The 12,975-nt window shown below is 28.6% G+C and overlaps 1 protein-coding gene across 1 annotated transcript; it reads left to right on the top strand.

Annotated features, from left to right (window-relative positions):
- The first annotated feature begins 1,817 nt into the window (after positions 1-1,817).
- LOC111037603 (ER degradation-enhancing alpha-mannosidase-like protein 3) lies at positions 1,818-11,607 on the top strand. The gene is made up of 14 exons (XM_022320263.1): positions 1,818-2,221; positions 2,561-2,714; positions 2,792-2,920; positions 3,002-3,205; positions 3,279-3,509; positions 3,576-3,763; positions 3,916-4,081; positions 4,188-4,346; positions 4,403-4,501; positions 4,581-4,772; positions 4,846-4,965; positions 7,550-7,769; positions 7,830-7,942; positions 11,364-11,607. Exons 1-14 carry the CDS (start codon positions 1,818-1,820, stop codon positions 11,559-11,561), a joined length of 2,577 nt encoding a protein of 858 aa, XP_022175955.1. The 3' UTR covers positions 11,562-11,607.
- Positions 11,608-12,975: the final 1,368 nt, after the last annotated feature.

Raw genomic sequence — 12,975 nt, 5'->3', positions numbered from 1 at the left:
CCTGATATACATTAGCATTTAATGTGTCATCTGCACAGGCCTATATATCTAAATTTAATTAACATATTATATTGGGAATGATACAGGACATAGGTCCTAGCACTGTACCTTGAAGGATGCCATATTTAGTAGTACACGAATCATGTTACACACTATAATTTCTCTTTTACCTTCCGATGATTTACAGTCATTACCTTGTATGAACCTCTTAAAAGTGAACAAAATCGCAATTCTTATATAGGAATCTAGTTGGTAGAATACCTGCCTCCCAATAATTTTGAGTCATAGAACCTTGCAGGGAGTTTATATTTTATATTATGTAAGTATAATTCATATTAATGTAGATTTTATCAAAACTACACTGATTCATCTAATTATCTAACAATAAACTAAAAACATTTAACATATTGATAGAACATACTATTGATGTTAAATATTACCTGAAAATATATGAATAAGCAGCTGGATGCAGATGGAAATACCTATTGAATTATTCAATAAATTGTACACACAAAGCTACAAATAAAGTTTTTAAAGTTATTTATTTAATAATTAATCTATGTTTTAAAATAAGTTAGTTAAAAAACAAAAAAATAATGAATGCAAAAGAGATTCCAAGACAATTTGGAAATATTTAGAATAAGAGAGTTAACACGAAAATGTGCATATCAGTGGCGTAAGTAACAAATTAAAATGGTCTGCTGTTTTCCAGAAAATAAATGAACCGAACTCTATAAATTGACGTTTATACAAATTCCACAAAAGGTATACAATTATTGATAAATAAACTTATAAGCGACAAATAAATTTAGTCGTTAACCGAGTTATTCAACACTAGATTCATATTATAATTGTGTGAAACTACCCTTCTATACTAGGCCAACATTTAATTTATACATTATAGGTACATCATATCAATATAAATATTTATAAAAGCCAAGTGGGGTCACAAACATTTTATCCATAAGGGTTAATATTGAAGCTGCCCACCTAAACTTTCAAAACATTTTTAAAACCTGAATGCCCAAAAATAGTATTTTAGTGACACCACTGGGAAATCTGTGTAACACAAATCGACTATCGACTCGCCGCGATCTGATTGCATATTCTGGTTGTCCAGTTCATTACGAAAATTTGCATACTACTTAGAAAGTGGCGACGGACTTGTAAGTATTTATTATTAATTTTTTAAATTTAGTGTTCAGTATTTCGTTCATTTTTTGTTATTCTGTTTTTGTGCGCCATCTATTGGTCAACGACTGAATTGTCTGATATTGTGTATTTTAGACGTTTTTGGGAACCCTGCACAGTCTTATCAAATATTGCTAGCGGAACATACGTGACGAAGATGCACGATTAAAGATATATCTTTAATCGTGCGAAGATGTGACCGTTCACCGTGCTCCACTATAAAAATAATATTATTATCTTTCTAAGTATTTATAACTTCTAAATATGGCCACACTGACTGATAATAGAAACATTCTTATCTATATTCACGTATTACTATTAAGGATTTACTATTACTCTAAAAATGGGGCAAAAAAAAAATGTATCAAGTAAATATTATAAATTATAATTGTTAATTTGTATACGTAGTTGTAGCAAATTAGACATGAAATATCGTGCATCTTGTATCTAATTTTTTTTTATCTGTAACATTGTGAAGTGTCTTATTTTCTGTGTATTCTTTTTATTTATTAATAGTGCGTTGTAACTTTTAAAAAGTGTTGAGTCTTGTAGATTTTATAATTTTTTATTCAATATGTTTTTAAAATTTCTTATTAAATTAAGTTGACAGATATTTAAATATCGTCATGATAAAGACGTTAGGCTTAATTTCTCTAGTGGCATTTGCCACTGCTCATGACCAACCTTTTTCTGGTTCGTTCATGAGCAAAGAAGAGAAACTTGGTCTGATGGAAAAAGCAAAAGAAATGTTCTATCATGCATACACAAATTATATGGAACATGCATATCCTGCTGATGAGCTCATGCCATTAAGTTGTAAAGGACGATGGAGAACAAAAGAGAATAACCGCGGTGATATGGACGATGTACTTGGCAACTATTCTTTAACCTTAATTGATACTATGGATACACTGGTTGTCCTTGGTGATTTACCAGAGTTTGATCGTGCTGTTTCAAAAGTGGTAACAAGTGTGACGTTTGATAGAGATGTCGTTGTTTCAGTATTTGAAATCAATATTAGAGTTTTGGGGTGAGTAAAAATATTTTAATCTTTTCATTTTATACTTATAGGTAAATTAGGGGTAAATTAATAGTTATAGGTACTAAGAAACTAATAAAAATTTAAAAAATGATTAAAGTAGTAATAGGTATATAACTAATTTAATAAAACATTTATCCATCTATGTCTATACTTAACATTTATTTGATATTTAATAAATGATCAAGTATAAAAATACTGTAAAGATTATAATAACGTACATTAATTTGTTACTTCATTGTAAATAAAAAAATACTATGATGTCTTAGGTATTGTATTTTATTATATTTTAAATGTTTATATTTAATTCTTGTTTGTTTTCTACATTAGGGGTTTATTGTCTGGACACATTTTTGCACAACATTTTAAAGAAAATTCTAACCATTTGCAATGGTATAATGGAGAATTATTAGCAATGGCCAAAGATTTAGGGTATAGATTAATGCCAGCTTTTAACACAACAACAGGAATACCATATTCCAGAGTAAGAACTAAAATAATTTAGTACTTACTTTATCTATTAATCATCAAATTAAATAATTTGTATTTTGCATTCTGTAGGTTAATTTAAAATATGGTATTAAAAAAGATCAACTTCATTATTTTCAAGAAACATGTACGGCATGTGCAGGAAGTATGATTTTAGAATTGGCAGCTTTGTCACGTTTGTCTGGTATACCTATATTTGAGGTAAAACCTATTATTATTTAAAAATTATAAAAACTGTGTTGGAGATCTATAGTATTGTTGATAATGTTATTTTTTCAACAGGAAAAAGCTCACAGGTCAATGGATAGTTTGTGGAGTCTAAGACATCGATCTTCCAATCTTATGGGAACTGTTTTAAATGTTGATTCTGGTGATTGGATTCGAAGAGATTCTGGAGTTGGAGCGGGTATTGATTCATACTATGAGTATTGTTTAAAAGCTTATGTTTTACTTGGAGAGAGCCGTTACTTATCCAGATTTAACAAGGTTAGTAGCACTTTATTAATACAATTATTATACAGTTTGAAGTATATATTTACTCATGAATTTAATTATTTAGCATTATGCTGCTATTATGAAGTATATAAGTCAAGGTCCCATGTTATTGGATGTTCATATGCATCGACCTCAAATAAATTCTAAAAATTTTATGGATGCATTGTTAGCTTTTTGGCCTGGTTTACAAGTACTTAGTGGGGATCTAAAACCAGCAATAGAAACACATGAAATGTTGTATCAAGTGGTACAAAAACATAACTTTATACCGGAAGCATTTACAACTGATTTCCAGGTATGGTTTAATTTTCAATTTTGACATTTCAGTTTTCAATTATATTTGAATGGTGTGATTATTTAGGTACATTGGGGTCAACATCCTTTGAGACCTGAATTTTTAGAATCAACATACTTTTTATATAAAGCAACTGGTGATCCTCATTATTTAAATGTCGGTCGTCAAGTTCTAAATTCTTTGCAAAAGTATGCAAGAGTAGAATGTGGATTTGCAGCTGTAAAGGATGTTCGAACCACTGCAAATGAAGACACGTAATAATAATTTATTTCTATGCTAAATATCTGAAAAAGTGATACCGTTTTAGGTAAAAAATATTAATTTGCTTTATGAAATAGTTCATTTTTAAAAATTGTCTTCCTTGTATATTGTGAATAATTCTAATTTGTACAACATTAAATTACAGAATGGATTCATTTGTGCTAGCTGAAACATTTAAGTATTTATACTTATTGTTTGCTGAATCTGAAGATCTCATAATCAATATTGATGAATATTTATTTACGACTGAAGGTCATTTATTACCTTTGTATTTATCTGTTCAACCGCAAAATTATACAGATGCTGATAAGGTAAAATTTTAATTTGTCCAGTAAAACCTTTTTTGAAGGATCATTAAGAATAAAGAACATTATCACATAGAATATTATCATAAAGATATAATTGTATTATTTACAGATTTTAGATGAAGATACTGATCTACCTAAAAGATCATGTCCGAGTTTTGATAATTTGCTTACAGAATCTATAAGAAAACCATTGAAAAACATGGTTGATGGACTTTGTCCTAATCGTAAATCAAGAATAGAAGCTAAAGAGTTTGCAAAAATTTTCCAGGTAATTTTTTTAAAATAAATATGTATTTGTTCCCATTTTATTATTAATGATTATAGTTTGGCAATGAGAATCATATGCAGAGGATAAAAGCTATGGGAATTGTGATAACTAAGCTTCCTAATGGCCTCCCACTTCTTTTTATGAATTCTTCTCATGTAAATATTTACTTTTCTTTCAAATAATTAAATTGATAATTGATATGATCACGATAAATCATTATGTATACTATTTTAGGAAAGCAGCCCAGATGATCAAATAGATGGACATGAATTTTTAACTGAACTAAACATTATTATGAAAGATGTTAATCAAAAAGAAAAAATTAACTCTGCTAAATCAGTGTCATTTGATAACCAAGATGGACAGAGAATGTCATTATATGCCGGTGCTGCCAATTTTGGCCTTCCCTTGAATCTTGGTCTTAAGGTTAGACAAAATATTGATATGAATATTATGCATTAAATGTTCTTTAGTTACCACTTATTTTTATTTTGTTTAGGTTGAAGCTCGTATTGCTATTGCAAATCCTGTTAAAGGGTGTGAAACTCTAATAAATCCAGGTGTTGTTAAAGAAAAAATTGTTTTAGTTGAACGTGGTGATTGCATGTTTATTGAAAAGGTAAGTGTAATAACTTATGTTTATCTATATTGTTAAGTTGATTTTTTTTTTTAATCATGAAATTGGTTTTGTTTATAATTATTTATAAGCTCTCTTATTATTTTTAGTTACATTTTTTATATATTTGTTTCTGGATAAATATTTTCTTTTAAATTCCAATTTGAAACACATTTATTTAAGGAAAACCCGATTTTAGAGATTTCCTTTGTTTAATGAACATTTTTATTGTTATAAATCAATGAAACAATGTACAGGCATTAAAATAATTTATTCATGATTAATAAATATACATTAGTTGCATAAATATTTCTTTGTTTAGGTAATTAAATATAAAAACTGGGGAAGTCGCTCTTCTGTATAGGTGTATAGGTGTTGGTGTGAGTGTACCCCAGTATTGAGTAGGTCACTGTAACACCTGTCTTATATTTAAATTCAACAATCGCTTCACTCGGAATGAAGTTAAATATGCTATTGATAAATACCCTCTCAAAAAATCTCCCAGATTTGATCATATTACTGGTGAAGTTGCCAGGTGCCTGCCAAAAAAAAGCAATCATCCACCTCACACATTTATTTAACTCCGTTCTCAGACTCTCATATTTTCCTACCCTCTGGAAATTCTCGATTGTTATTCTTGTTCCCATAAACCTCCTGACTCCATCTCCTCTAACCCACCAATTAGTCTGTTACCTTTTTTCGGTAAAATCCTCGAAAGACTTTTACTTAAACAAATTCTACCATGTGTAACCTAACTGTAAATTCCATTCTTCCCAACTCCTAGTTTAGTTTTCGATCTACCCACTCAACAATCCATCAAGTTTATAGAGTTGTAGATGCAATTTCGTATGCACTAGAAAAATAATTATATTGCACTTGTGTTTTTCTCGATATCTCTCAAGCATTTGATAGGGTCTGGCACGACGAGCTTCTTTTCAAATTGAAACAATTTTTATATCCTGTATGCTTCCTGATCATTAAATCTTATCTTTCTGACAGATATTTCAGTACTCGTTTCGATGAAACCCTCTCCAGTATAGCCAAAATGTTGGCAGGTGTTCCTCAAGGTGGAATTCTTTCGCCTGTGCTCTACAACATCTACGCCTCTGATCAACCCACCTCCCCGAATACGCTAGTCGCCAACTATGCTGACGATAAAGCTATAATCTCAGTAAATAATGATCCAGTTATTGCTTCCCACCATCTTCAAAATCACCTCTCCCTCGTGGAAGAATGGTACACCAACTGGCGGTTGAAAATAAACCAGTCAAAATCAGTGCATTGTACTTTTACCCTTAGGCCTACTCCCTGCCCAGCTGTCTCCATTTATGGTATCTCTATTCCAAACTCTCAAACAGTTAAATATTTTGGACTAACTCTAGATCGTAGGTTAACCTGGGCTCCCATATTAAGTCAAAACGACTAAACTTGACTAACTATTGATTACGCCTTTTTAAAACATTTATTATCAATAACAAATACACGAATATCAACATAAAACTGCTTATATATAAATCTTTAATCAAACCAGTCTGGACATATGGCATACAGTTATGGGGTAATGCAAAAAAATCAAACGTAAATAAAATATAAACATTTCAAAACATAGCACTCAGGAAACTTTTAAATGCTCCTCCTTAAGTCTCAAACCACACTGATCTAAAAATGAAATTGGTACACGAAGAAGCTATATCTCATTACCGACGCTTCCACAATCGTCTTTCCTCTAATAGCAACACGTTAATACAAAATCTCGCAATCCTTTCTATTCCTGGAAACCCACCCAGACGTTTAAAACAAAATTGGTGCCGTGACCTACATATTCACACCCCTCCCATCAACTAATCCAAAATCAGAGCTTCAGTTGTTTAACTAATTTTATGTAAAAAAAAAAAATCAATATTGAGTGTCATTAGTGGATGACTTCTCACGTCAAGCGTATCATGTGTAATTTACTCTAACCATATAAACTTATTGTGCCCCTAAGGTGATTGTTTATCTCAAGTAAAAAAAAAAAAAAATTCAACAATAAATCTTTTTTTTAAAAAAAACTTATAAAATTTTTTGTTTTAAATTTTCTTATCTTAGGTATAGAAGTTAAAAAAATACAGTAAATGTAATGAATTATGATCTGAAAAATAATCTGGATAGTATATTTTTAAGTGGATACCGAATTGACTCTTGTATCCTCCACATAGATATAAATAACAACTAGATAGCCATCTTTATATTACAGTAGTGACCAATGTGGGAGTCAGGCTCCATTTATGAAGCAGGCAATGTTAACATTTATTATAATGGTTTTAGTCGTAGAGAGGGGATAATGGACGGGGCCTATATTTCTGTCGGTCATATGAGCTAAACGGTCCTGTCTCTTGGTGAATAGAGTATAGTTAAAATGTTGTGTAAATATTAGATAATGTTAATATTTCATATTTCATTAAAATGTTAAGTTATAATATTTTTGAGGATGGTATGACATAATGAAATTCCTCTTGCTATATTACAATATTTAAGCTTTAGGACTTTCTATGGCTACTTAAAAATTAAAATAGTTGTTTAAAAGTTATACAAATTTATTTTTTAGGCACGTAAATTACAAGAGGCTGGTGCAGTAGGCGGTATTGTAATAGATAATGCTACTGATTCATCTGTAATAACATCTCGAGCATTCTCTATGTCAGATGATGGGATAGATGATGTAAGTATACCACTGGTGTTTTTATTTGCTTCAGAAGCTCGACCATTACTGGATATGCTCAATATCAATCCAGATCTTCTTGTTACAATCAGTGAACTTCCCAAAGGTATTTATTTTATTTCATATTTTAATTTTATTAGTTAATATTAAAACATACATATTTTAGAAACAGAAGCAGAAATTGATTCTGTTGAAGATGCTGGAACTATGATCAATAACTCAATAGATAAACTAAAGAAAATTATAGGAGATATAATGACTTCCAATGATCCTACACAGGTACAACTAAACTTCATGCTATTAGCATTTGTATTAGAATTTTTATTTTCTGTTACTATACTCTTATGTAGGCACAGGATAGGTCGTTGATTTATTTTAGAATTATATTTTATTCAAATTCCAATTTAAATGTGATATTTTTATGAAAACTTTCAATTTATTTATTATTGTTTTAATTTGTAATACAATTTTTTAAGAGTATTATTTACTAGGTTAGGTATTGTTATAAAACTAATTTGGGAACATATTGTCAAAGCATATCAATCATACTACTTATTAATTAATAATTATTTAAAATACTTTAAAAAAATTTAGTATTACTTCCTGTCTTAATTGAATTTATGATGCAAATGTTGCATTATACTAAATAAAATATCTTTGATAATTAAGACTTTTTTATATTACAAATTTATATTAGAGGGCAGAGGCAATGCAGCTCTCTAATATAGTGAGTAAACTCCAATAGGACTCATCCTATGTTCGTCATTAATTTTATATTCTCTAGTTCAGTGGTTCTCAACCTTCTTCTAGTCTTGTACCACCATATTGTTGATTTAATTTATATTATTTTTTTTTCAATCCTTTTATCAAGGAACGGCACTGGTCTGCAAGTTGATGGTTGACAACCACTGTTCTAGCTTATTATTTTAGTTGTTGGATTTAGTAATATTTTCCCTAATTTTGTGATATCCTTACTATTTTAAATACTATTTATCACACCTAGTCAATATTGCATAGCAATGGCCATTAGTACAATTTGGTGCATTAATTAACTAACATTATTTATTTTTTTATATATACCATTTTGGATGGTAAATTATTAAATAATAATTGAAAAATATAAATTTTAAGTATATTTAATTATTTTAATATTTACATATATTATTGATGAAATCATCATCAAAAATTGCTATATTATATTTCAAATTAAGAATTGTTATGAAATATAAATATAAAATACCATATTTTGTTAGAAAATCAATAATCTATGTTAATAATGATATCTAAATTTAAACAAATGTATGATCTATAGCAGGGGTGTCCAACTTTTTGGAAAGGCTGGGCCTCATTGAGCGAGTATATGATGTCATGGACCATATGCCTGTATAGTATATTTTTCTAATAATTTCAATTTTATTTGTACTTAAAAGAAAACAATTTTTTTTAAATAATTATTAATCTAATGTGAAATTAATGAATTAGTTGAAGTTGTGGCAATCCAAGCTTAATCATCTGTTTATCCAAATTGATAATTAATGTGGGCCCGTCTTGGCATCCTATCACATGTACATTAATGTGCTATTAAATAATTTTAAGGTTTATTTTATTTTTAATATGTTTTTAGTTTTATATTTTTAGTATAATTCGTTTTCATAATAATCTATGTAAGTAATTTATGGTTTTGAAATTGACGTGAGGGCCACATGAAAATCTACTCCTAATGGAAGGTTGGACACTCCTAGTCTATATTCTTGTTAGGGCTTAGAGAACTCAAAAAAACCATCCCCTTTGAAAATCTTGTCTTTTCTACTGATATTAAATGTATACTTATGCTGGGATGATAATGGAGAAATTTAATTTTCCATCATCAAGTATAAGGCATACTTAATAAATTAAACTATCTTTATACTCAGTTTAATGGCTTTGAGTACTAGATCTCGATACTGAATATCCTGCTAGTTCAACCAAGATAAATTGTGGGTAAAATATAATGTGTTACCGTGGACTTTGTTTTCTGAAAAATAAAAAAAACCGGGTTATCTTTATCACTAGAACATCACCTACTGCTTCAAGACCTATTTCCCCAATATTATGAAACTAAGTGCTTAATATTAATTTTCTTTTAACAAAAATAGTATTTTTGTTACAAGTAAAGCCCGATCACCAAGTAAAGCTAGGTTTTACTAGTTAATCATAGGGGGTTACTATTCATTGTCAGTAAAATACAGAATATCAGTAGCATATACAGGATCTAACTTTGGGGGAATGAACATCTAACCAACCTATATATGCCACTGCATACAGAATATCTTCAGATCCACTTTCCACTGGAATTTTAGTTTATTTTCACTTCACATAATTATGTATAGTAAATCCATGTGATACTAGAACTTTTTTTTTAGTTATTACTTTTAGAGTTTCATAAAATTTTATATTGATAATCATAATATTTGAATCAAATTAAAAAAAAAAAAAAACTAAGAAATTAAAATAATAATACATTAAAAACATTCAATATATCTTTCAAGCGCTTATCATTACGTCTGACACATACATTCTAGACAGATAGAATGGAATATTATTGTATCTGAGTAATAATACGAACATAAATCATAAATTAATTTTTATAAATACCTTTTACTAACATAATTTGTAGATCCTAGATTTGTACAAAATATCAAAACATATAACGATAAAGTCCTAAATAAAATTATTTAATTTTATGTGCTTTTCAGTTTTTACTCAGCACGATAGTAAATCCTAGCATTAACTAGTAAAATCTAGCTTTACTTAGTGATTGGATTTTGTCAATAACATATTTATTTGAACACGGGTCACTAATTAATATTAATGGGATTATAATTAACACATTAGAAATTTAAGAAGTTTTTAAGGGTCATCAAAATTCAATTCATATTCAACCAATGAAAGTAAAAGCAAAATCATCAAATCAAATAAAAACTTATGAAAGAAATCTTCTTTTGGTTCAACTTAAAAATAAATTTATTGTTTGTGGGCCAGCTAAAATTTGCATATGTGCTGTCTTTGGTGACTTCTGTATTGGAAGAAAATAGAACTATTACTTACACAAATTACAACTCACCAATTTAATTATTAATTTCATGCATTCTAGAAGAAAATAATTGATTCAATGTTTAAAGTTGTGTTAACCATCTAAATATAATTTAAATATAATTTTTAATGCTGGGTAGATATTTATAATCTTGGATTTGAACATTATGAAACTGTGGAAGTATACACATCTTGAATGCAAAAGTTGTTAAGTCCTTTTCACACAATAATAATTTTGGTACCATGGATGCTAGATATTTTTAGTCATTGTGTCCTACCTATTCTAACGAATGAGAAAGAAATGTATTTTGCCCTGGTAGAACATGAACTGAACTCGATTCATATCATGATGTACAATACAGTGAACATTAGAAAATGTGTAAGAAAGTACCTACTATTTTGCAGCAAAGATAAATAATTGATGATGATTAGCAAATATTTGAGGTGCATTTTCTTTTTGCAAAGTTGATTTATTAATATAAAAAAAAAAAATAAATATTCAATTCAACATTGATTAATATTGACAACATTTCTGTATTCTGATTAGCTACCAATATTTGGTATTTTATATACTATAATATATACCTATTCTAACATTTCCCCTTGCTATCTGTTTTGTGTGGTGTAGGATCAGGTGTCTGACCTACTAAAATGGAAAGGATATAGTTCGATTGACAAGCAAACATTTTTGAAATTGCTCATGGAGGCCAGAAAAGGAATTATAAACAAAAACGATGATATCATTAAAGTGGATGAACTGCCGCCATCTAAACAGAAAATTTCTGAAAATGATACTCGTAGGAAAGTTGATCCAGATGAAAATTGACCCCAAGTGTAATAATTGATTTTTAAACAACTAAGGTAAAAGAAATTCTACCGAATTTCAAATTAATAACAACTGTACTTATCTATATGTTATTTGATTGTAAATTATTTCTTGTTATTTATTATGTAAAATTTATTCACATTGTGAAATGTGTTATAAATCAAATTTATATAATGATAAAAAATGCAATATCAATAAAAATTGTTATTCATACCAACCATAATTAATGCAAATCAGTGCTATGGACATATGATATATATATTTTTTTTTTAAGAAAAATGAATTCAGTTTTATATATGTATATTAGAAAAATATGTAAGTATTAAAAAAAAAAAAAAAAAAAAAAAAAACATTTAAAAATTAAAAAAATATATATTTATGTTTGGTTATTTTTTTTTTCGAGCTCTTTATATTTTTAGTATTTTAAGTTTTCTAATATTTTATTTGATTTGTTTATTGTGTCTGATGGCTAGTGACCAATATTGGCTAAGTACACCAGTCGTGTGGAACCAGCTTAAAGTCAGATATCGGAACTAAATTCCAAATCTCAACAACATTAGCTTGAAACTTCCCCTTGATTTGATGGGAATATGCATAAAAAATTTAAATTCTGTGGTAAAAATATCCATCTTAAAAAAAAATTCCGGTAAATAAAAGTGTAAGGTATAAGAAAAAGAGTTTACCAAATTAATTAAAATAATAAACAAAATAGGTATACAGATATTCTGATATGTAATTTAACAATAACAACTTTCGGCCAGTATGATAAATATACAATTTCATATGTTTCAGCCCTCAGGTTTCTCCCATAATCGGATAGTCCCATAACATAAAGTGCACATTGCAGAATATCTGTTGGTTACATATTTTCACTAGTTTGACTAGTTTTCTAGGGAGGTACACCGATATACCTTAGTGCTGTCCAAAGCTGTCCTCATTCAATGCTACCTATTGTAGTATTGTTAGTTGTTAATTATTTAAATAGTTATACATTAAGTATTGGTTGGACCAACAATAACCCTTTTAATAGTTGCATTTTTACTACCAAACTATTCATAGAAATGTTGACGGGTTTGAGCAAAGTAGTTTATTTAATTTATATTGTTGGATACCTATCCCTTTACGTAAACATAAAGCTCATGTGATTTAAACTTAAAAGCCAATATGGAGGATGAAATCAAGTAAATATTATAATATTACATTATAATTTTTAAGAAATGTTCGGTACCTAAGTTTCTTTTCCCGTGTAAGTTTCTTTTTATGAGTTTTTTTCCCCGTGATTTACTCAGAAAATACTCAATTACTTGTGGTATAGTTATCAAGCAACTTGTTGTTATGTAACACCAATCTCTTAAAATATTGACGTAAAAACAACCAGTATCAAAGGTTGAAGCAGCAATCAATAAGAATAAAT

The sequence above is a fragment of the Myzus persicae genome, unplaced genomic scaffold, assembly GCF_001856785.1.
Source record: "Myzus persicae strain clone G006 unplaced genomic scaffold, MPER_G0061.0, whole genome shotgun sequence".
Classification (NCBI taxonomy): domain Eukaryota; kingdom Metazoa; phylum Arthropoda; class Insecta; order Hemiptera; family Aphididae; genus Myzus; species Myzus persicae.
The sequence above is the reverse complement of the archived record's forward strand: the minus strand, read 5'-3'. Positions and strand labels throughout refer to the sequence as shown.

What these genes read in the sequence shown, in the direction of transcription:
- LOC111037603 (XM_022320263.1), top strand. Translation starts at nt 1,818, where the DNA reads ATGATAAAGACGTTAGGCTTAATTTCTCTAGTGGCATTTGCCACTGCT. An exon ending in ATTATACAGATGCTGATAAG is followed by an intron (nt 4,082 to 4,187) that starts GTAAAATTTTAA and finishes TATTATTTACAG; the next exon opens with ATTTTAGATGAAGATACTGA. An exon ending in AGTTTGCAAAAATTTTCCAG is followed by an intron (nt 4,347 to 4,402) that starts GTAATTTTTTTA and finishes TAATGATTATAG; the next exon opens with TTTGGCAATGAGAATCATAT.